The following is a 26258-nucleotide window of genomic DNA, read 5'->3' as shown; positions in this document are numbered from 1 at the left end:
AATGTGAATAAAATTTGGGAAAATGCAATTTTAGTATGAATAAAATCTGGGCAAACGCAAAGTTTTGGGCCTATTTTGTGAGGTTTATATTTTGTTGGATCCTTCGTAGCTCTCGGTGCTATACTTTGCATGCAGCCTGTGCTCATTTAATATTAAACTATTAAAGATACTGGATGAAGTTATTTTAATAAGACTAGAAATCTTCTGGGGAATATGCAGATGGTCGGAAAAATGACTCAAGATGGGGAAAGAGTGAATGAAGAACTTTATTAAATAAAAGGAAAAGGATATAAACGCTGACATGAAATCTGCCTTTTAAGGGGAAACTTTTCTGCTTAAAAAATGTTATCTTGCTTATTCAAGTTACATTTAAAAGGCTCAAAAGTATAAAATAGCTCAATTTAAATATAGAAAAAGTTGATTTTTAAAGTTGCCATCAGAATTGTTCTCAAACTGCAGAAGAGGCAGAAGACTAATTCCATTTTCATTTAGGCAGTCTAGAAAGAAGGGCACTAACAGCTGGCCTCCACCAAAGAACAAGGAAGGCCTAGAAAGATCTGTCTTGATGGTTCTTTAGAAGGGCAGGAGGAAGAATACTCCAGTAGGATCATTCAAGGAGGCCCTAACTGGGGCTAGTCATAGAAAGAAGTAGTGTTACCAGGGCCTTCAGGATACCCTTCTAAGTAAGGATGGTTTTTTTGGCTCCATTCTTATCAGGCCACCCAAAATGTGGTCATAAATTAGGGCATTAACTAAGAAGTAGATGTAAGCTGTTACAGGCTTGATGTCTGAAGGGACAAAGAAACTCTCCCAGATATCTCATAATGGAAACAATCACTAAACAGACATGTTTTAAAAATAGAATTTTTTAAATGAAATGATCAACAGGTGGAATTTTGAAATATATTCTTCTACGAAAGAGATTTCTTTCCCTTTTATATTTTGATGATTGTTTTCTTATATGAAGATTAAGATATGTTCTTGTTCTTTTATAAGATTATTTAAATTATGTTTCCCTCTGATTTTTTTCCACCATTGTATTTACTAAGTTATTGGATTTACATGAAATCTGGCACTTTAGGGTGTTCTTTTTCTCACAGAGTATATTTAATAAAAATGCTGTGTATAAAAAAAAAAAAAAAAAAAAAAAAAAAAAAAAAATAAATAAACACAGATAGAAAGAAACTTCTGAAGCACAGCTTATTTGCAGCCCCCTAGAGGTTTCAAACACCAGAGCTATCAGTGACTAAAGCTCTCCGAACCTGAAGTCCAGAGTTGGGGATAGTTTGGAGTTTTGTGAAGGGGATAGTAGAGGAAGTGAAATCACAAGAAGTCTAGGGAGAAGTAGCTGAAGCAGCAGAGGGGAGATTTTTTTTTGGTCTCAGTTTTATTGTTTTACAATCTTGTTTCAAATAGCAATTTTTATTTAAAGTTAGTATGTTAAAAACAAGACATTAGTATAATTTATATTCACAATTCCATTATTGAATAGATTTGTTATTTTAAAAATATAAACCAAAGAATATGAGCATTTCATCTCTGAGATTCAACTAGTTATGTGCAAGAAGATGACAATTACTACATTTGTGCTCCGAGGCCAGGAATCAACTTAAATGTTAACTGTGGTCATTCTGTTTTAAACCAGCGGGTAACATTTATTTTGGTACCTCTCTATGTCTTGGCACTGTTCTAAGTGCTTTAGATATATTTTCTTAATCTTCACAAAAAGTTTGTGAAGTAGATGTTCTCATTATTCCCACTTTATAGACATGAACACTGAGGTAAAGATTGGGTGGGTAATTTGCTAATGGGTGCACTGCAAATTGGTAGTAAGGCCAAAAATCAAACCTAGATACTTTAAATCCAGGTTTCCTGCTCCTATATTCTGTATTCTGCCTTTTAAAGTAACAATCCAGTCATTCTTTTTTCTTTTTTTTTTTGCGATGGAGTCTTGTTCCAGGCTGGAGTCCAGGCTGGAGTGCAATGGCATGATCTCAGCTCATTGCAACCTCCGCCTCCCAGGTTCAAGTGATTCTTCTGCCTCAGCCTCCCGAGTAGCTGGGACTACAGGCGTGTGCCACCACACCTGGCTAATTTTTGTATTTTTAGTAGAGATGGAGCTTCACCATATTGGCCAGGCTGGTCTTGAACTCTTGACCTCGTGATCTGCCTGCCTCAGCCTCCCAAAGGGCTGGGATTACAGGTGTGAGCCACCACATCCGGCCACCATCTAGTCATTCTATATGACGTTACTCTGTTTTAATTTTCTGCATAGCAATGATTATTTTCTCTATTTATTGTTGTATGCTTGCATGTCCCATCACAATAGAAATCCCAAAAGGTAGAGACCTTGTCTATCTTGCTAATAATGGTGCTAACATATCATATGTAATCCATAAATATTTGTGAAATTAAAAATGAATCAAGATTACTATGTTTACCATATCCTAAATTTCAGGCATTGAAATGTTGATTAAAAACTTTGCAGGGCCTGGTTTTCAAAGTGTGTTTCTTTTTTTTTTTTTTTGTTGAGATGCAGTTTTGCTCTGTCACCCAGGCTGGAGTGCAGCGGTGCGATCTCGGCTCACTACAACCTCTGCCTCCCAGGTTCAAGAGATTCTTGAGCCTCAGCATCCCGAGTAACTGGGATTACAGGTGTGTGCCATGACGACTGACTAATTTTTGTATTTTTAGTAGAGCCGGGGTTTCACCATGTTGGCCAGGCTGGTCTTGAACTCTTGATCTCAAGTGATCTGCCCACCTCTGCCTTTCCAAGTGCTGCGATTATAGGCATGAACCACCATATCCGGCTCAAAGTGTGTTTCTTAAAGAAGAGGAACCTCATGGCTACCAGTGAGTTGAAGATAAAGGGGGAAGCTGGGCAGGTAGCAGCACTGGGATTGTCCCTTCTTCTACCAGGGAAATGCTACCTTATGTACATCAGAATCAAATAGGTCTGAGTTCAAATCCAGACTTCTTGCTAGCTTGGGCAGGTTTCTTAACCTTTTGACAAAAAGTTTCTTGATATGTAACATGGTGGTGATGTCAGCAATGAACTCTTAGGGTAGATGTGAGGATAAATGAAATAATGTTTATAAAACAATACATTTCATAACTTTATATAAAATATATTCTAGAAGCTATTTGGCCTCAATTTTTTTTAGGGGCACAGATCAAAAATATTACTTCTGAGACTAGAGTTTACCCAGTACCAAAGTGCATCCTGTAATTCAGGAAAAAAGTTCTGTCACTATGGATGTTTGTGTTTCAATGAATAGCTATGTAGACAGTTCAGATGACGCAAGTATTTTTAGCAAATAAGAGGAAAAAAATAGCTCACAGCAGTCTGAGTTATGTGAGGCATGCAAAAATTCATCAGGTCCAGAGAGACGTGCATGTGGGACTTCAGTCACTCATGCTGCCTCCTCAACCCAAGCCTGGGGAGCAACTGTTTAAAAAGGCATTTTGTTTCTGACCAGCTGCCTTACCCATTATCTTCATGTTCCTGAAATCGGTGATACAAAGAACAATGCATAGCCAATGGCTTATCTTATTTTAATGTAAATTCTTGGTAAGCAACTTAGGACCTGCCTCCTCTTTTTTTCTTAAAAACCCATTGATGATTGCTGCTAATCAGAGTGTATATTCAGGGCTACTCGAACCTATGTTATGGGGTGACCATTCTCAAGCTTTGAGCTCAAACTTTACACTTAATCATATTTTCTAAATATGGTTATCTAAAGTTGACATATATATGGACTAACATATATTACCTAAACTAATCAGATGTATTTTATAAATTGCTTGCTCATGAGATTTTGGTTTATGTCTAAATGCACACTCAGACTGTAGAGAATGGTACAAACCAAACTAGTACTTAAAGTATTTTTTAAATTGGTAACTCAGAGAGTTTTCTCATAGATGGCTATAACAGTCCTCCCATCCCACGAGCAAGCCCTTTGGCATCTCCAGTTTACTTCTCCCATAAAGAGGTGGAGTCTATTTCCCCTGTGTCTGAATAAGGCCTGGCTTGTTTCAACACATAGAATGTGACAAGGTGATACTGCAAGGCTTCTTAGGGCAGCCTAAGAGTTAAGAGGCCTGGCAGCTTTTGTTTTAGTCCTCTTAGAAGCCAGTTACCACATGCAAGAGTGGCTCCCTTGCTAGAGAAACATGTGATAGAGACAGACATGCCCAGGCAGTTCCTAGCTGTTCCAGCCATCTCAGATGAGGCACAAGACATGTGAGCAAAGCCACTGTAGATTCTGCTGCCCAGTCAAGCTGCCCCACTGTCACTGTGTGGCTTAGAGATTAGCTGTCCTTTTTGAGCCTTAACTCTGATTGCATAATTGTCGATGAATAAATAGTTGTTTTAAGCCTATAGGTTTTGGGGTCATTTGTTACAAAGTCATAAATGACCAAAACAGAAACTGAATCCTCAAAGTGGAGTGCTAAAGTAATAAAAAGAATTTAACACATGATTCTGTCTTGGGATGAGGCAGCAGGCAGAAGTGGGAGGGGTGGTGAGGAGCCTGGTGAGGTCTGGAAGATCAGCAAGGAAGTTGTTATTGGAAGCAGTCCCTCTTAAGTAGTGGTGGAAAATTAACATTGTCTTCTGCAATAATTTCAAAGACAGAAAAAGTACCTAATAAGCATGTGCTTCTGACTTAGAAGATTTCCAGGCAGAATGCTGAAAGTGACCAGTGGTTTCATCTAATGGTGTAAGCTATGCAAAAGAGATAAGCTATGCAAGAGAGAGATGAACTCAGGAAGAAAACTGTTCAGTTTTGAAGCAGTATTTCAAGAAATAGAAGGGCCTAGAACACTCTCTTCAGTTGGCAAAAGATTCTCAAAATAAGACATAGGTTCAGGATAAAGATCAATTCCAAGGTGCTACAAGTAAAATATGGCCATAGAATAAAGCTAAAATCAAGGGAATGCCTGTAAAACCCTTTTATAAAAGTTAAAATTTCAGGTAGTGTTTTTCAGACTTGCTCAGCTACGCAGAGTGATTCACTAGGGAAAGGGATTCTTAGGGCATTATAAACAGTATCCTAATTCACAGCTTGAAAGAGAGAATCCTGTTCCAAAAGGATTTGTGAGTATTAGCTTTTTCTAATTTGATACACAGAAAGGCTACACAGTTTTAAAGCTGCTGTACCAGCTTGGGAATATGAGGCTTTGGCCCTAACTTTCTATGGTCAGGAAGCATGCAGAGAAAGATACTCAGCTGCAAACCATGCTTATTTCTTCTGGAAACAAAAGAATGATTCAGAGGGCAAAGCCAGTGTCCCAGAGGAAGTAACCAAGAGCCATGGAAAATAATGAATTAGGCAGCCAAGCCCAGATAACAGACCTGGGCCCTAATCCATGGACAGTCCCTGTCCCTGCAGTCTGGGTAATTGACAACTTGTTCCTGGCTGGGTTTCAGAACTGCTATGAACATTGACTGCTATGTACCTTCCACATTCTCCCCCTTTTGAGTGGAGTTTCTACTGAAGTTTAACTGTTCTGTCTTACCACCACATGTTGTGTGTACACGGGACAGATAATTTGTCTTTTTGGTTCCCTGGTCTCCAAATTAGGAATTGCTGTGCCTTATCTGTATCTGGAGCTTATGTAGACATCGAGATACCAGGTTTTCAGTGTGATGCAAATACTGGGATGGAACTTGTGGGGAACAAGTTGAGTATATTTTACATGTAGGAGGAATGTGAATTTTGACCAGATTCGGAGGACTGTGGTAGATTGTATCCGAAGATGGGCACAGTAATCCCTCCACCCTCAGTGACCTCTTGAAATGTGACTTTGCAACTCATCTCATCAGGAAGTAGAGTCCGTGTCTACTGTTCCTTAATTCTGGGCGGGCCCTGTGACTTGCTTTGAGCAATACAATGCTGTGGAAGTAACATGATGCGACTTCCGGGCCTAGGCATGAAGTGGCCTTGCAGCTCCCATTCTTAAAATCCTTTTGGATATGAAGCATCTTAAATAACTGGACAGACTCTGTGCTAGTACTGGCTTCCTCTTTACCTGCCTGAGTGTGAACTTAGGTGAGTCACTTAATATTCATGAACCTCCTTTACAAAATAGGGTTAATGACTACTACCTCATAGGATTGTTTCAAGGACTGTATCAAACAACCAACAAAAACACGTTTGAAAACTATTCAGTATTATTTTAAAAGATGGGTTTATTTTTATAATGTGTAAGTGTACTCCTACAGAGGCACATTAGACACTAGATTGCCTGCTTAAGATAACTGCTGTTCTGCTGACTCTCTTCCCATTGATAAATTTCTGTTAATCAGCTTCTCTTTAAGGAAAAAGTCCAAGTAATTTAAAATTTCCTAAATGAAAAACAGTGCAGGAAAACACCAAATATTATTAAAAAAATGGCAAAATGAACATTACGGCAGGCATTTTGTGTCTATAAATGTGATTTCTAGTTTATTTTAGCAGCTACACTAAAACCCCCACGGTATAGTTAATAGTATTATATACATTCTGTCAAAAAATAAGAACATATCCTCAAATGCAATTCCTAATTTATAAGCTTATGACAAGTTCAAGCTGCTGAGAAATTGGACCTGAAAGTATGTCTTAGAATGATAGAAGACCACTATTAACACTATCATAATTGTATACCTATTGCATCAAATCTGACATTTCAGTTTAATATATTTTGCTGAGAGAGCACACCATTTTATGGCTTCCTAGTGAAATCAAATCCGATCCAGACGTTTTCACTTTTCTAATATAATTCATTGCAAGGTTTTAAAGCTGCCATCTCTTTTCTTTCTTTTTTTTTTTCAAAAGACTGATGCCCTGGCATTCATTAATTCCACAAGAGCTCATAATGGGTCAATGAGTCAGTGGCGAGCACCTCCATTAACTGTATTAATTTACACTATGTCACCTTAATGACATTTTGTCACAGCTACCTTTTCTGACATCTACATAGCTATTCTAAAAGTAATGTAACAACTTTTGAAGGCATTAAGGAAAATTAGTGTAAGAACTTCAGTAAGTTGAATGTCATTGTTACCAAGACTAGGCTAGAGGGAAAGAAATTTAAAAAATAATAATAAAGTAAAAACTAACTAGTCTGACTCAACTCCAGAGACCTCTCTCCTGAAAGGTCACTTCAGCAGCACTCCTTCTTCCCAGCTTGCGTTCATTAGCACAGGAAGAGACTGACATTAATAGAGACAGACGGAATAAAACCATCTTCTGCATCCTAGTTCTCTCCTATGTGATTAACTGACTAAGTTAGTAGACATTGCAGAGATACTTTTCTTCTCTGGAAATGGAAACACACTTCCTTAAAAAATATATCAAATGCTGTGTTTTAACAGCTAAGAAATAAGAAATAAAAACTTTAGGTTTTAACACACAAGTAGCAAAACAATTATTACTCGTAGCAACATATTTTTCTCTGATAAATCAGGTTTAATCATGAATTCAGAAGATTCTCAAGTTAGCACTAGTTATTACCCAAAAGTCTTATCTTCTCTTTAACACTCTGGTCATGAGGACCCCAAATTCTGATGCTATAAAGGGGAATATAAATATATTTGACTGGACACACACACACACGCACACACACACGCACAGACACGCACACACACACACAAACACATTAAACGAACCACAACAAAGCTAAGACGACCGAGAAACCCTACTTGCAATGGAACCTTCTGCAACTTCAAAGATCTTTTTCAAATCAGTAAGAAAAAGACATGTGACCCAACTGAAAAGTGAGCAAAAGACAGGAGTCAGTGTACAGGTCAATAAGTACACGAAAAATGTTCAACTTCACTCAAAAAAAAATGCAAACTAAAACAAACATAACTTAATTTTTCACTTGCCAGACTAGCAGAAGTTCCATTGTTTAATACAATAGTGATGATGGGTGTAGGGGGCATGGGGAAAGAGGTACCCTTGCACACTGCTGTAGGGAGTGAATTTTCATCTTTGAGGATGACGGTTTGGCAATATCTTAAAAAATAAAAAAATGTATATTGTCTTTGAGCCATCAGTCCCATTAATAGGAATTAGCCTTTATGTATATAGAAGTAGTCCGTAAGGATGTCTGTGCAAAGATGTTCACTATAGCCTTGTGTTTCATAGTAACAATCAGGGAGAAAGATTCTCCATCAACCAGAGATCACATATATAAATTATTGTATATATGTAGCATGCTGCCTTTAAAAAGAAAGGGGAGGTCTACATGGCAAGATATCTAAGATGTATTAACATATAATATGAAAAGTTCACGAGTGGTGGTAAGAGAGCTGAAAATGAGAGCAATCTGTGTAATGTCAACCTGGGGAAATGAGCTTCTTATGAACTAATTAAGTCTTTGGGGAAAAAAAAAATCTGCATGTTTGTGTTCAGTACAGCTGCTTGAGGATAAAAAAACAAAAAAACTCCCAAGTTAGTGATATCCACATTGGTCTTTGTCCTGGATGATGTGACCCCAGGAGTCCCCCAAATACAATTAGTAATAAAATGTAAATGTTTCTGAAAGGCTTTTGAAGAGGAAAATTCCTGGGAGAATTTAGAGGAAAAAGCCCGGTACAGGGCATCGGTTATCAGAGACTGGTGGTATAAAGCACCAGTGAAATTCTCAGGCTAGGAAGTGAAATCTAAAACTGTATAAAAACATTAGAATGACTGACCCCAGTATGCGTGTGGGCATGTGAGGGTGGATCTCTGAATTAAGTTGAAAAGCCAGTTTTTGTGTGTGTGTGTGTGTGTGATGATGTCAAATAACAGTGAGCAGGCATTTTCATTTGAAATAGGCTGATATAATATGGATATAGCTCTGATTTAAAATATCAATAATCTTAACTGCGATAAGAAGCCTTCAATTATAGATAAGAATATTTAATTCACATACAAAATATCTGAGTGCTTTTTATGAACATTGTGTGAATTCTGGATACTACTGTTCAATGGGAACCTATGGACTCCCATTTTCTGTATTAATTCTCAAAGTGTTATTATATAAGAAACAGACTCCCTCCTTGACTTCAATGGTAACAAATCATTTTAAATGATGGCTTATGGATATTTTAGAGTTTAGGTCTCAGCAAAGTTGTAAGACCGTTAGAACTTCAAAGCTTAATATAGTAAGGATGCATATTAAATTCTCTTATTTTTTTTACAAATGTAAATATGTTGTATGAATAAATAATCATTTATGTAAAGTTTGACGACAACAAGTAAAACACACAGATACATTACAATCTACTTGGCTCCATTTCCTTTATTTTCTGCTTTGGAAAAATACTGAACAAAACTTGTATTCATCCAATTACAGTTCAGTAATACTGAAATTGCCTTTTACAAATGTTTTGCAATAGAGAAGCATAAATATGTAAATGACAATTTTGATTTTAACTCACTAACTTTTGTTGGTTTAAGGCTTTAAATGGAATGATACCATAACATTTTTATACTGAGTGACAGTAATGGGAAAAAAATGTGCCTTGAAGAAAATGAGCTTAAAATAAGAAACACATTTACCTATGCAATAACCTGGCCATGTAACCTTATTATCAGGAAAAAAAAATGAGACAAATGAGAGAACAAATATATATTATTGCTTTGAATACAATGTTTTTCTTTTTTAAAATAGGAGCCCATATAAATGAATAACAAATCTTTGTATTTAACAATAGTTAAGCAGTACCAACTGTAAAATTACTCTGCTCTCTGGTTGTTTCTGGATATTGTGTGTGTGTTGGTTTAATCTAATGTGTATTGTTGCATAGTATCCCCAGGCACAGTCAAGTAAAAGCTAAGGCTATACAGAAAAGCCTACATTTTAAATGAGTCTTGTCATTAATGCTTTATTAATTGCCCCAGGCTATGCAAACCCCAAGCCAGGCAAGCTATAACAATATGACACATTAAGGTCAAATCCAATTCCTGCTGTGTTTTATGGAATGGACCAAATATTGAGTTAACAGCAGGAAAGGCAATTTATAGGCTTTTCACATCTCCTGATTATTCGATCTAAATTAGGTAGGAATTTCTTGAAATAACGAAAACACCTTCACTGGGTAATATAAAAGAATTTTCAGTTATTTTCTATAATGTTCAAAATTATTTCCTTTAAGGTTAGATGTACCATATAATTTTAATATGATGGAACAAAGCTGCAATATAAAATGTCTTATACATACCCACTTAAAAAAATCAAAATTTCCACATATTTTGAAATTTAATGAATATCAACAAATAAAAGAGCCTACCTTTACATCAGAAGTATCTCTCTGACTAGTTCTCCAAGACCTTGCAACGGACGAGAAGGTTCGATCTGGATGATCAAATTTTCCATCATTTGCATTGAGGAAGAAGGTTGTGAAAGGTTCCTAAGCAAAAAAACAGAATCAGAAATTTGACCACTCTAAACACAGCTGCCCTCATTCCTTTGTGAAACATGGCTATCTTTAAAATCCTTCAAGATGTGGAGGCAGAGCAGGGTCCTAGAAAGATGCCCCCAAATTAAGGCAGTAGGAGATGCCTGTCTGGGCTTGACTAGGCCAAGGCAGCAGTTGTCAGTCTGCAACTCTGGCAGGTCATTTTGCTTCTGGTCTTCTCATCTGTGAAATGATGTGGTTCCAGTGCTCTATGATTTTCTGATAAATAATTTTGCATTAATGATAATTCATAAGTTGGATTTTTCTTTCTAATAATTAAGGCTATATATATACTAACATTGCAATAAGAAAAATCACTCTGATACTGATCACAAAAATCACTCTGATACTGATCACTGCAGTGTGGAATTAGGTAGAGAATGTCCATCTTAGATTACCTGTGAAAGACTACGAAAGTATTAGTACCACCTTATGGTCTGATGATGTTTTTAAAATGCAAATCCCTGCTTAAAAACCTTCAATAGCTCTTGGGAGTGATTAGGAGAAAGTCTAAACTACCTAATTCATTTTACAAGAGCCTGAATGATCTGGAACCTGCTTAACTCTTATCTCTCACCATTCCCCTCTTCACATTCTAAAATCTTGCCACACTACTCTCACCTCTTGTCCTTTGTATGTGATGTTCCCTAGGCTGGGTATAAACTTACCCATTTATTTCACTATTCTGACCTGACTAAGTTCTTTTTATCCTTTAAGACTCAGCCATGATGTCATTTTCTCCTGAAAAACTTTCCTTGTGCTACCACGGCTCTCCAGTATGCTCAAATAGCAATCTGTATTTCCTCAAACAGCACTGAAACATTTATCACACTGATTTTAATTGATTGTTAATCTGTCTATATTCCCCACTATGAGTAGGTTCCGTATCTACCTTATTCATTGTTTTATCTCTAACACTTAGAACAACTCCTGGTACATAGAAGTTGCTAAATATATAATCTGTTGAACGAAGAATAAAGTAAGTACAAATGACAGTAGATAAACCAGACCTTTTTGTATTCTGTGACTATTATCTTTGGATAACATAGTGTCTGCCATCCAGTACATGTTCCTATAGCAGAAAACCTAGGAATAACTTTATTGCAATGTCCTAATGCATTTAATTTTAATGTTTTTTCTGTAATTCTTAAGTTGGGAGTTCTCACACTGGGAGTTCTTAGATTGTTGTTGTGTTTTTGATGTCACTAAATTTGCTTCCAAGTTTAAAAGGATTAAATAACATTCATTCCTGCTAAGGATTTCTTAACTACAATTATAGCAAAGATAGATACATATTTCCTTTTCCCTGCTTTAATTCTTCTCTCTCAAGTCTAGGACGAATGACATGTCATTCCCAGGTTCAATAATGCTAAGAAACCTACATGACATTTTCCAAAATATTTTAGTCCTCTTTCTTTAATATGTAATCTCTGTTCATTCCTTTGTATGCTTTACAATTCCTTTGTATGTATGTACAAAGGGGACATACTTTGTCCCCTTAAACTCCCCTTCTTGCCACTAACCTTAAGGGCTGGCTGTTGGGGTAAGAGCAACAAATACTGATCTTCCTCAATATCTCCCTGAAATTTAGTATGGCCGATGTCATCAATTTTGTAAACTTGTAATATGTTGCCACTATTTCATGTTCAGTGTTGGATGAGAGAAAAGGGTGATGAAAGAGATAAGATCAACAATGAAAAAACAATATACAAGTAAGGAGGACAGTATTGATTCACCTGAAAATCAGATACGCATCCAAGAAGTCCATATTACTGTTTAGGATTTTAAGTGATATGAGAAATAAATAAATGTTAGTGAAATTAAGTTAGAAAAAAATTATATGACATGTCTTTCACTAATTTATTTGCTTTTTAGATGTTTAAATCACTATTAAAAATAAGGTAGTGAAAATAATATATCTGTCACTAAATTATATTAAATAAAATGGGGATATAAAAATTCTAGATGCAGCAATGGTAAACTGAATGAAATATGACAGATTTAAGTTTGAATCTTGGTGGAACTATTTCTCTATCTTGGGCAAGCTTACTTAACCTTGAGTAACTGTGTCAAGTAACTGTCTCCATTCCTTCATCTATGTAAACTGGGAACGACAATACCTTGGGGGAATTATGGGATTAAATAAGATTAAATGAAATAACATAGAGAAAGCTTGATGTATCTTACCTGACACAGAGTTATGAAAATGACTACCAGCTTTATGCACTGTACCAAGTATTCACTGTTGGACTTCCCACCAGACTGCCAGTTCCTAAGGCCTTATTTATCTCTCTATCCCCAGCCCCAAGCACAGCACATGGCTAACAATGTTTAACAAATGTGTGTTAAATACACCTAAACATACAAGGTATTGTTGGGAGATGGGAGTATGGTGGGTGAGAGTAAGATACAGGTTTTCTTTTCAGTTCTTAACTACTAGTAGGTTTGACCAAAAAGTTGTCTCTTCAGAACCCACTTTATTATTGCAGGATGCTGATGTAAGGCATTTAATTTTCACTGTAGGTAGTGGGCAGAGATTAATTTAGAGGGATCAGGCTTGTCTCTAGGTTTTTTAACCTATTAAACAGATGTGAGTGAAAACCCATTTATACATGCAAAGCCGTACTTCTTATCATCAGCCGCTAAAAGCTGATCTCCACCTCAACCTAAATTACAAAATCCTGTCTAGTTTTCAACTCTTAACAAAGACATGCCAAGAATAGCACAGATGGGCTTAGTGAAAAGAAATCTGAAATTAAAGAATTATATTTATTTCCGGTAACAAAGTTATGAATGAATCTGGTGGCACCTAAAAGCAGAGAATATTGAATTCCACATTTCAGTGTTTTAAATAGCTTTTAAAAAGATCTGATTAACAACTGTCTTAGGGTCACATATTACATTACTGACATATATTCTCATTATTCCTGAAGGCCTCCAGTTGCTACAGTGGTAGAGTACTATTAGAAATTGATAACCTATTTGTTTATAAGTAAGTATTGATCTTTCAAGCTCTGATTACTGTGGAGATTGCTTTTTTCCATGTGTTTCCCTTTTACCTTCAAGGCACAATGCAGAGCCTTTTTTTTTTTTCATTTGACTCATATCTGACTAACATAGAGGATTAGGTGCTATATTAACCTTAAATAACTTTGATATTTATTTGCCTACCACCTGTCAATTGGGCCATTTTCCATGTGTACATCAATAGATTGGACATTTCACCATTATATTAGAAAAGTTTTAGGCATGGGAGATAAGATGTATAAATGAATACATATTAAACAGTAATTTCAGAAATTACAATTCTGGAACTCATTAGTCTTTAAAAAGTTCAGGTTAGGTCCTGCAATATAAATGGCCAATGGCAGACTTTCTTCTCCTAATTACATCCACTCCAACATCATTTCATATCTTCCAACCCTTTTTCAGTGATGGAAAACTAACTCACCTTGCCTGCACTGGAAAGTACCTGTCCTTCTGTATTCTATCATACCCCTTAGTCCCCTCTGAAGACACTAACAGCCTTTCTTGCTTTTGGATGATTACAGATCAACTAATTCCATCGTGGGCATCTAATGCTGTTTCCCTGTTGCCTCTTCTCTTTACTCAACTTCTTCATTCTTCTGTCTTACGTGATTTTTGCTTAGTCATCTCATAATAATCTTTTACATCCTTCGCTTCTTGTAGTTCTGTTCTTCTTTTCCTTCTCTTCATTCCATTTAAAAGCCAAAACAAATCTCGTTTATGGGTAATAGTGCCTGGGACATAACTATAGCAAAGAAAAGATGTGATTGGAAGCATAATAAAATACAAAGGGAAGGGAAATAACAACTACTAAGCATTTTTCTGTGCCAGGCTCTGTATTATCTAAGTTAACTGAATCCCTACTATCGCCCTTCAGAGTAGGTGTAATTATTCCCCTTTTATATCTGAGAAAATTCAAGGTCACATTCTAACAAATGGAGGAACCATTATTTCTACTGGCCTTTGTCTATTTCCAGAAGTTTATTTTCTCCTATTTCTTTTCCAAGAACCAAGAAGTATCTTTTAGAATCTTCCAAAAGTTTTCACTAATTAACCTATGTACCTACCATGCACTAGGCTCTTGGTTAAGTATTTCTCATCTTCCTCTGAGTAAATATGCATTGTCCTTAATGCCTCAGTATTCAAGATAAACAACAATATTTTACTCAGTAGCACTATCTTTTGGTTTTAGTTACAACACTTGCAAAAATGTTTCTACTATACATATATACTTTTAAAGACACATTATGGTTTAAAGAGGCTTTAGGGTAAGCTTTGAAAACAAGCCATAATTTACACAGAAAGTGTCAAATTCTAAACATCACTTCCTTGGAAATTATGAAATGTTTGACAAATCAGTTTTGAATGGGAGGGTTGAATATACTGAATTTGGAAGGTGAACGAGTTACTGAGTGGTCAGCAAGCCAGGGAAAAAGATTTAATTACTTCTGTATACATGTTATATGTCTAGGGTAAGATGTAAAGTAAAAACATTCCAAGTAAAATGTGTCTTTTAATATTAATATCTGAAGAAACTCCAAACACTGCTATAAGTTTATTCATGATTTGCCCAATGGCAGCTGTCAGGAAAACAGTCTTTTCAGGGTCTCATATTGTAGACAAGTGATTTCACTGGTAGTTTGTTTAAAATAATATTTTTAATTTAAAGTAATGAAGTATGTAGTTAATTAGCATTTTTAAGCAATTATTATTGTTGTTATACTAAGTACATTGAAACAAATAAGCTTAATGACTTTAGGTCTAAAAGGTCTAAGGTAAAGGGCAGACACTTATTTTAATGTGTATTTTATTTTTGTCAACAAATTCTTAGTGACCCAAATTTTAATGCATTTTCTATTTCATAAACTCCTTGGAATGGAAGTGAGGACATTACAATTTCCTGGACCATTAGGATAAACACTTAGTAAACCATTAGACTGATACTTTTATTTATAACCACGTGACATAAGATATTTGGGCTGAGTTCCCAAAAAAGCAGTTTTATAGATCTGTCCAAAACAGTAGCCACTAGCCACATGTCACTATTGAGCACTTGAAATGTGGCTAGTTCAAATTGAGATGCACTGTAAATATAAAATACACTCTGAATTTCAAAGACTCAGTACCCTCCCTTCAAAAATGTAAAATGTAAAATGCCTTATTTTACATTTTTGTATTGGTTACATGTTTAAACTATAACATTTTGGAAATAGTAGATTAACAAATATATTTATTAAAATTAATTTTACCTGTTTCTTTTTTACTTATAAATGTGGCTACTAGAAATTTTAAGTCACATGGTAGTTTACATTATATTTCTGTTTTGCAGCACTGCTATAGACAAGGGCATGTGTAGGATAAATGTGTAGAATATTCTGGCATACCCTTGCATAGATTCAAGTTTGAATTCCATTTTGCTGGAATAATAAGTCCACTTAAGGATAAATTCTGAGTTATGATTTGAGAAAGTGTTTAGCTGATTAGGGATAGATGAGGTTAACTTAGGCTGTTGATAACAAGTATTCTTATGGAGTCACACTTGAAGAAGTCTTGTAAATCTGGCTTCAGACTAACTTGATTAGGTAAAAAAACAGTGAACACCACTTTATGTATTTCAAAATACTATCATATATCTACTCTCATTTAATTCTCCAAACAACCCAGTTGATAACATTTTCTCAGGAAGGGCTCCTGACCTTTTTCCTCATCCCCAAAGTACCTGCAAGAGGTGTCCTGCTCCCTCTATGGTGGTGATTCACTAAGGCAATGATCGTCATTGATGGGACCTGAGGTGGTATGAAAAGGCCTCCCAGGTGAAAATCTCTAGTTTCAGTGTTTTCCAAAAATTTCCTTTGCTAACAGTTTTGGTGGTCCCTTTGAGAGTTCCATGTGGACTAATCTGATGAACTCAAATTAACTGTGTAGCTTAAGAAATATATCTCATGGGCTACTTAAGCCCAGGTACATCTTTTCTTGGCTTCCAGGGTGGACCCTAGGCAGCAAACAGAATTTGAACTTCAGTGACTTTTTTTTTCTAGGTTTTAAAATTCACTCCTACTACTGATTTTTTTGTTTTGTTTCTGGTTTCCGCACAGCTAATAGGTAATTTTCCACTGGTGGCAGTAATGATTGAGAATTTAGTTTTGGTTTTATGGTCTGATCATTTGGTGATCAGCGAATCCAATTAATTAGTTTTTTTGTATTCTTGTCTGTTTGACTATTTGTGAGTTCAAATCACTTAAGAGCATATTTTATATCTATTATAAAGAAAGCCAGCTCTTTTGAGATCTTGACTGGTAAATTTTTGTGACTTTGTTTAGTTTTGACTTGTGGCTGAAACTGCAGGTTGGAAGTTATAAGCTCTTTATGTGTCCATGTATCTGGAATTTGAAAAGCATTTGCCTCTTGTGAGTTTGAAGTATTTTCCTACTTCTGGAATTATTATTATCACCCAGAAACTAAAGATGCTCTGTTCTGATTGCTTTATAGAGATGAATAGGCAATGATATAAATCTAATATTCTCAAAATTAACAGAAAATAAAAAAGAGAACATCTATACTTTAAAAGTGCCAGATTTAAAAAGTATTTCTTAAGAAACTTCTAACTCAGAAACGTTTTTTATAAAAGAATCCAAGTTCACAGAATTAAGGTGAATGTTTGGATAAACTAGACAGATTTAATAACTTTGGTCTAAAAATAGTTTTATGTCTTTTCCTTTAGTTTATCATTACAGAGTTTATTTTTAAAAGTAAGATTTGGGTTTGTTTTCTCAAAAGACTAGTTAGTCCAGACTTCCTTAACTTCTTATGCTGGTGTAGAATTATGAAAGGGATAAAATTTGTGCTCAAACAGAATCATAATTCTGGCAACATTTTTCTTAACAAAAATAATTGTAGTTTGTCACCTATCAGTGGTTTCCAAGTTACTTAAAACGTATTCATACTAAATTTCTGTAGAAAGTTAATTTTTTCCCCATAATGGAGAGAGTGCCTAAGGAAGACCTACAAACTAGAGCTGTCATTTAGGCGAAGGGAAAAAATATTTTCGAAGACAGAAGATGCAGTTTCATGTACTCTGCTTTACCAATGTGTTTCTTGGGCACGTCAGCCCCATACAATAGAGTGGTCTGAGGTATATCTTAATAAGGGGAAAATTATTGATTAAGAGATTTAATTTAGCATTCTACAGTACTCCTCAGTCACTTATAGTGCTCCTATCTAGACCAGAATGGAGAAGGCAAGAATAAGGGAAAAGAGGTTTGTTAAGAGCTTTTGCAATAATCTAGGTGAGAGAGAATGGGAATCTAAATTAAAGAAAGTGCCACAGTATACAGAAAAGGAGATACAGATATTTAGTTGGTAGAATCTGTGGATGTCTAACTGGATGTAAGAGGTTGGAAAAATAGAGAAAATATCTAGGAAAAAGCTTCCCAGTTTCTAGATTGGGCAGCTGAGCGAATAATCATGGCATTTAACCACAGCAGGTTCATGAGGGAGATGAGGAGTTCGTTTATTGAAATGCTGCTTATGGTACTGTGAGATGTTCAGGTAGAAATATCTAGTAGGCACTTGGAAATATGGGTCGGGAACCCATGAGAAATGTTTGCAAAGAAGAGAGAAGTTGGAAATTACTAGCTTATAACTGAATGACACAGCTCAGCTGAAATATAAAGCAAAATCCTGTGGAAGAGGAACATTAAGGAAAAAGAATCTGAACAGGAGACTGAGCAGAACAGGTAGGATGGCAGGAGGCAGACCAGGAGAGGATATTGTAAAAGGAACTTGAAAGAAAATTTCAAGGAGAGAAGATTAGCAATGGCGTGAAATGCTTCAAGAGACATGATAGGTAAAAAATGGGCCGCTCTATCTGCATAATGTGTGCCTCCCCAAAAACAATTCAGTAAAGTGATGGATGTGGAACTGAAATCAACCAGGCTAAAGACTGAATGGGAGGTGATAAAGTAGAGGCAACAGGCACCACAGTGCACTGCAGGACAGCAGAGGTTGTGCTTTCAGGAATCTGACTATGCAGGGAGAGAGATGGGAAAGAACTTCAGAGTGGGCAGAGGCTGGCAGGAGGCTTTTTTTTTTTTTTTTTTTTTTTTAAGATCAGTGACACTTATATATATTTATGTCTTAGGAGAAAGAGAAAAGTAACAGAAAGAGGTTTTCAAAACATTTGGAAACTAGTTTTAAAACATGCTGCCTAAGAAGCAAGAATGAGAGAGGGGGAGAGCAAGTGCCAGTATGCCTCATTTGTGAGAAAGGAGGCAGTGGGTATTAAGAATGCACTCCAGGGCTAGGTGTGGTGGCTCACACCTGTAATCCCAGTGCTTTGGGAGATAAGGCAGGAGGATCACTTGAGCCCAGGGGAACAAGTGAGAGACCAGTGTGGTGAACAAAGTGAGATCCCATGTTTGAAAATAATAGCTGGGCTGGGCGTGGTGGCTCACACCTGTAATCCCAGCACTTTGGGAGGCCAAGGCAGGTGGATCACCTGAGGTCAGGAGTTCAAGACCAGCCTGGCCAACATGGCGAAACCCCGTCTCTACTAAAAATACAAAAATTAGCTGGGCGTGGTGGTGGGCATCTGTAATCCCAACTACTCTGGAGGCCGAGGGAGGAGAATCACTTGAACCCGGGAGGCAGAGATTGCAGTAAGCCGAGGTCATGCCATCGCACTCCAGCCTGGGCAAGAGAGCGAGACTCTGTCTCAAAAAAAAAAATAGAAATAAAAAAATAATAGACGTGCAAGGTGTTACATGCCTGTAGTCCTAGCTACTCGGGAGGCTGAGGCAGGAAGATCCTTTGAGCCCAGGGGTTCAAGGCTGCTGTGAGCTATGATAGTGCTACTGCACTCTACCCTCAGTGGTAGAGTAAGAGACCCTCTCACTGAAAAAAAAAAGGTATGTACTCAATTTTGGCTCCTTTATAACTGGACAACTGGTTTGGTTTAAGCTCATAATACCTAGCAATAGATAACTATCTTCCTAATCCAATTTTGCAAATGAGACAACTCATTTAAAAATTCATATTTTGCTACTTTGGAATCTTTAATTTCTACTTCACTCGTCTCTAATCTTTGCTAATCAAATTACAACTGATTTGATTTTTATTTAATTTACTTATGTTAAAATTTTAAGGTACCAAAGGCAAGCTAACTCAATGAAGATACTCACAATTCGAACAAGCCAGGATAAAGTAGATGTTGCTGTTGAATAATGGGTATTATAATGGTAGGGTGGGCTTTGATCATCTTCCCATGTCTCATAACGCTCTGCATAAAACACAGCTCTCTTTGGGTTCAAAGCACCAATTGGCTATTAAAAGAAAAAAATATTTTGTTTAATACAGTCATATTAGATATCCTAGATAATAAATCTTTATACTTTCAGCATTTCACTGTTAATTCATTTTAGCCATACAGCATAAATACATTATTTTGTATTACGTTTTTAACCATACTGGATTTTGATATTAATTACAAATCATTACACTTGTTAAAAACTGTCCAAGAGGATAATTCATAGTACAAAGTTTCTAGACTTTACCAAGTTTTTGTAAACTAGATTATCAGAGGTGATCTAGTTTAAACTGTTAAGGCCACACCAACAGTTTTGTTATTTTCCTCCTACTTAATAAGCTACATAATGAAAATTCAGCTTGGAATACAGGAAACCCAATGGAGAGAAGGTGAAGAGATTGACCATATGACAACCATATTAGTGAAAACCTTGTCTTAACAGCCAGTTACCCAGAGTGTGAAAGACAACCCTCCATATGGAAGCCTGATAGAATGTTAGTCTCATTCTGTTAGTATATAGATGGAACAACTATCCTTTTTATTGTTAAACTACACACCTAAGGGTGATGGAATAATCCAGGAAATTCAGATTCCCTGGAAAGCATTTTGCTGAGGCCACTAAGACCTCTCCTATCAGTACCACCACCCTATTTACTGATTATGATGCTAATCCCTATACTGATTTCTTCAAAAAGCATGTGCTTAATTGCATCACAGTCTCAAAATTTTAGCACATCTAATCATTAGGAATTTCCAGCATACCATCTTCATGATTTCAAATAGCAAACTGCCTTAGCTTAAGTTTTTGTCTGATTTTGGATTAATGGTATACAGAGTCCGTGCTTATGGTATCAAATAAGCACATTATTTTGATTTAAGTTGTATACTATAAATTAAGTATGTTTATAGAGAAAACAAAAGAGTACTAAGTACAATGTCTACTTTATTTCAAAATTTAATATTTATAATTAACTATGAAGATCCCTCGAAGGCTTAATTTTAACAAGAGAAGTAGTAGAAAATTAGTATTTCAACAGGACACATAATGTTACACAAGAGAGGAAGATTCATTTATAAATTATTATGAGCCTTTTCTTTTGGCCTCAGGAGACTAATTCAAATAACACAATGAGGTCATCAGCAGTAAAAAGTCTGTTAGAATTTCCATAATAAACTCTTATTTGCAAGGGTGCTTATCCTGAATATTTAAATTATTTGTAAATTATGTTCATTTTTTGTTAACTTTAATTATGATTAACAAAGACTCAACAATTTATTTATATAAAAGCTGTATTTTTCATGCACAAAAGTGTTAATATTTTAAGGTTCCTAAACTTTTTTGTCTTCATTTTGTAAAAAGTATGATAGTATAAAAATTTAGATTTTTAAAAAAGTTCTAAGGTTTAAACTTTATTGTGTTAAATTTCATTATCTCTCAAATCTCTTTAGATGTAAAAAAGGCAATGTAATTTTGTTAAACATTACATAAAAACTTAATAATATTTAAAACAACATAATTACATTATTGGTAAAAGTAATTGTTATAAAGTGAAATGAATGTAAGGTCTGTCATGGAATTGAATAAATGAGTTTTCTATGTTTTTATTTTATTTATTTGTTTATTTTTTTGAGATGGAGTCTCGCACTGTTGCCCAGGCTGGAGTGCAGTGGTGCCATCTGGGCTCACTGCAAGCTCCGCCTCCTGGGTTCACACCATTCTCCTGCCTCAGCCTCCCGAGTAGCTGGGACTACAGGAGTCCGCCACCACGCCCAGCTAATTTTTTGTATTTTTAGTAGAGATGGGGTTTCACCGTGTTAGCCAGGATGATCTCGATCTCCTGACCTCGTGATCCGCCCACCTTGGCCTCCCAAAGTGCTGGGATAATAGGTGTGAGCCACTGCGCCTGGCCCAAAGTAATGAGTTTTTCATTTAAAATTACCTACATATTTTATACTTTACTAGATGTTCAGATATGTTTTTCTAACTCAGTATATTTTTCAAAGCACTGAAAATGTTTAATACTTTGTTCTGTCGTGAATATGCTAATAGACCTCTCACATGCATAAAATGTCTGTGCAATCCCTAAGGTTTGATCTTATCTGATATTGTTTGTCCTGTAAAATCTCACACAACATTCTTTAAAAAGGAGCATGTCTCTTCCTCTAATCTTTTCCAATCTTCTCTTTCACTTCTGGAAAAGGAAAAGTAAATACTTATATTTTTTATTTTACACAAGTTTCATCAAAGTCATGTTATAGCAGTGTTTTACAGAGTAATGCTTTGTAGGAAACAGCTGCACAGTATTAAAGTCTGTATATGCCTCCATTAGTAACTTCTTAAAATGTATTTCTAATTTTGAATTTTTACCTAATAAGGTTAGAAACGACTTTTATGAAACATAATGTAAGTGATTTGCGTTGTACTTAATATTTTTCTATCATTTTGCTTCTAATAGTCAAACAGCAATAAATAATTAGAAAGCAAAAAGCTTCAAAATGTTTGGGGAAATAAGAATTTTGTCATAGATGACATATTTTCTTAAGAGATCCTAACAGATACCTATCATATCATATTTCTCCATCTATCAATCAATGACCTACTTACCTACATACTGACAAGGTTGTAAGTTTGCTATACTTTAAAAATTTTAGCAAATACTGCAATGTCAATATCATTTGATTTTGGCAGATGAATATGGTAAGAATTCTGGTCAAAAGGTAAGGCTACACTTAATAAAATTTATAAATTTACTTGCAATATTTTTCAATTTTCATTATAGTTACTATATCAATAAATAGTGTCCTTTTCTGTCAAACAGTGGGCATTTGGATACAGCGACTTCTGCACTTTTTAAGTGTTACCATATACAAAAGTTTAACTGAAAGTTTAAAGCCTGTTTTTAGATTTATTGCTGTTTTGTCTTTTTTAGTTTTTATGTTACAGGTGAACACTTTAACAAATAGGAAAAAATGGTGCAAAAAACACAAAAATGAAAAATAAAATTTCTATCCCTATAAAACTTTATTATTATAATTCAGTTTTTAAAACTGCTAAAAAGCCTACATAGCTTGCAAAAAGGCACTATTTCCAATATCAAAGAATCAAAGAAGTGACTAATGTACAAAAATTCGCATTCCTTATAAAATTTACGGGAAATTACATGTGTAGCATTAGGATGTTCACATGAAACACTACTGTAGTTAGTGAAGAAATAATGCTGAGAATTTTCTCTACTCTTATCACTCAATTTCCCTGTTTTGAAGACCAAAGAGAGAAATCTGTCTCAAACTTCAGTGCCACAGAAAGCTTGGTTTTCCTAAAAATAAAAACCTTTGTGACTTTATTACATGAAACAAAAATCCTACCAGATGTTTGTGGGGATTTACGTGATCTTAAGGCTCTGATAAATACTATGGTAAATATAATTGTTTAAATGTGTTTATTCCAGTGTTTCTCTTTATTTTTTAAATTTTTTATGAGAAATACATACTTGTTTTGTTTTTAAAACAACTGTTTAGATGCAATACCTTAGACTGTACTTTGAAACCTTCTGGTATATATTTGGTGTGTATTTCTGCATGCTAACTTTTTCTTTAGTTTCATTTTGCTGTTTTCTCTTTCCGTCATCTTAGCCTTGATTTATCAATATTTTTCTATCTTTTAAAACCTGCATATTGTACGAAGTCCTTTTCTTAGAACAGGTATAAAATATATAAATTTAATAAGTAAAAATGACCGCAAAAATTATATAAATAAAACATATTGGATAAATGGTATTATATGAGACATCAGAAGAACTTTTAGAGAACATAAAAGTCTGAGCACAGAGTTATTGATTTAAACAAATACAAATAAATAAATGTGGATTGATCTGATGAATGGTCAATGTCATCAAACTACATTATAATTTTCAAGAAAAAAAGTTTGTCAAGGAGAACTCAGAGGCCTAGTTAAAGCAATGTCAATAACACTGAATTCTAATATATCATAAAAAACTGAAAATGGTAATGATGTTCATGGTACTAGGATTCTACTGTTATATAGGTTGAGCATCCCTAATCCAAAAATTTGACATCTGGAATGCTCCAAATTCCAAAACTGTTTGCATGCCAACATGACACCATAAGTGGAAAATTCCACACGTATGTACTTAGCACAAACTTTATTTCATGTACAAAATTGTTAAAAAAAAACTGTATAAGATGACCTGCAGGCTATACGGAATATGGTGTATATGAAATGAAATAATTTTTTGTTTAGACTTGGATCTGTTCCCAAGCTATCTCATTGTGTATATGCAAATATTCTGAAATCTGAAACAACCTGAAGTCTGAAACACTTCTGGTCCCAAGCATTATGGATAAGGAATACTCAAACCTGCACACATAAAATGTTCAAGAGTTCACTACTGCTATTACAACTGCTGATGATACTATATATTTGTATAACATATTGTCTTCACATCCATTTTCTAGACTCATTTTCATAAGTCTCTGAGGACAGCAAGGCATTCAATATGAACCTAATTTTATGAGGAGGAAACAGGTACCTGGGTCTCCACATTCCACACTACTGCACTGCTTTTTCATTGCTAAATATGAAATTCTGATCTTAATGTGACTTTATTTTTCAATAGAGATGGAATCTCACTATGCTACCCAGGCTGGTCTCGAACTCCTGTCCTCAACTGATCCTTCTGCCTTGGCCTCCCAAAGTGCTGGTATTACAGGTATAAGCCAGTATGCCCGGCCCTTGATGTGACTTTTTTCTTTCACAATTTCCTACTTAATTCCTCATTCCTCATAGATCCACAGAAATGGAGGGAAACATTCAGGTCTACTTGACCAAATCTCTTACAAATGAGTACACTGAAGAAAAGTCAAATGAAGATCACGTTGCTAGTCAGTGGCTAGATGTTTTACAGAACCAGCTGCAGCTCTGTGCTACATACAGCTTGAAGCTGGGTACATTTGACTCATTTGTCTGGCTTCTAACGATAGCTTTTACTTATTTCAATACTTTTAAGACATTGAACTTCTAACATATCTAAGTTATCTAGTTATCTTTTGTAATCAAGGGCTTGAAAATCCTTAGAAGAGACTTTGAGAGTTCTTACCTTTTTTGTTTTTTCAGTCATGAACTACCTGTCATCATTCTGAAAATTCTGTTATGACAACATAGAAATCATACCTACAGACGCTTCTGTGCTCAAGTAAATTCCCGGGCTCCCTTTTCATCTAAGGGACTTCAACTCATTTTTTTGGAGGTTCTTCAAATTGCATCTGTAAAGCCTTACATGACACCATCTGGTAATAGGCAACTTTCTAACCTTTTTAACCCAGTAGTGTAGCCCTTCGAAGAAACTCCCTGTCTTTTATTCATCTCTTTATTCTCACACCTACAGTACCTGAACCTTTTTAAGTGAGCAATAAATGCTAAATGAATGAAGACTGATTAACCCAATTATATAATATTATATAAAATTTCCATGTGGAAATTTTAGAAAAAAATTTTATGCAAAAATCGAAAGACATAACAAAGTGAAAAATATTCATAGCACATAAGAGCTAGTTTCCTTAAAAATGTGCTCTTACAAATCAATAAGAAGCTAATGAACAATCTAATTAAATAAATGAGGAAGTGATATGATGAATAGGCAATTCACAGAATAATAAATTCCAATTTGCAACATATATAAGAAAAAACAGTACCAGTTCCTACAATGTAATGGATATATATTCTTTTTTTCTGTTTAGCATTCATTATGACTTCTTCCTTTGTGAACCATTCCTTCCCCACTCTTGGTCTACCTGGTGCAGGTGAGGTGACCTCGCTACCTGACTCCCTGGGTGGGCATGGGATCTAGACCTGTCAATCATAATATTTTATTCACAATGGCACTATGACTGCAGCAGAAATGGGCATGTAATTCAACTTGATTGGATGAAACTTTGCTGCAACTATCTGGGAAAAGCTCTCTTTTTCTAGCCGGGTTACAAAGACATCATTACTGTAACACAGGGAAGCCTGTTTGAGAATGAAGCCAATGTAGAAAAGTAACAGAGGTGTGGATCCTGATAATTCTGGTGAGCACTTGGATCCAGTTTTCCTGAGCTGACCCATCCCTGGATTTCTCAGTTATATGGGCTAATAAAATTTTTATTTTAAATTAAAGCCAGTGTAAGTTGACTTTCTATTATATGTAATCAAAAGTGATAAGTACACTCACAATTGTTAAAATGTCAAACAAAAACTATTTTTATTAACTAGATTGTCAAAAATTGTTAAGTTTTATAATACTTAGTATTGGAAAACGTGATATCTCATAATGCTGCTGGCAAATAAATCAGTATAAATTTATTGTGGGGAAAATTGGTAATATTTAAAAAAATCATATAGTTTTGATCAAGTAATTCTACTTTGTATAATTTATTTTTTGAAGAATATACATGACAGTATATCTATAGTTGTCTCTGGGCAGTGAAAATGTGGAG

At 35.3% G+C, this 26258-nt stretch overlaps 1 protein-coding gene across 7 annotated transcripts in view; it reads right to left on the bottom strand.

The window, feature by feature from the left end:
* The window catches only part of NBEA (neurobeachin), a 747382-nt gene that overhangs the window by 68846 nt on the left and 652278 nt on the right, over positions 1-26258 (bottom strand). For all 7 annotated transcript variants that reach the window (XM_054528904.2, XM_054528905.2, XM_054528908.2 and 4 more), the window contains 2 exons: positions 19639-19779; positions 10265-10384 (listed from right to left, as the gene is read on the bottom strand). In XM_054528904.2, the coding sequence (XP_054384879.2) occupies positions 10265-10384; positions 19639-19779 (261 nt within the window). The remainder of the gene's footprint in view (positions 1-10264; positions 10385-19638; positions 19780-26258) is intronic.

The sequence above is a fragment of the Pongo abelii genome, chromosome 14 (genome assembly GCF_028885655.2).
Source record: "Pongo abelii isolate AG06213 chromosome 14, NHGRI_mPonAbe1-v2.0_pri, whole genome shotgun sequence".
In the NCBI taxonomy this organism is placed as follows: domain Eukaryota; kingdom Metazoa; phylum Chordata; class Mammalia; order Primates; family Hominidae; genus Pongo; species Pongo abelii.
The sequence above is the reverse complement of the archived record's forward strand: the minus strand, read 5'-3'. Positions and strand labels throughout refer to the sequence as shown.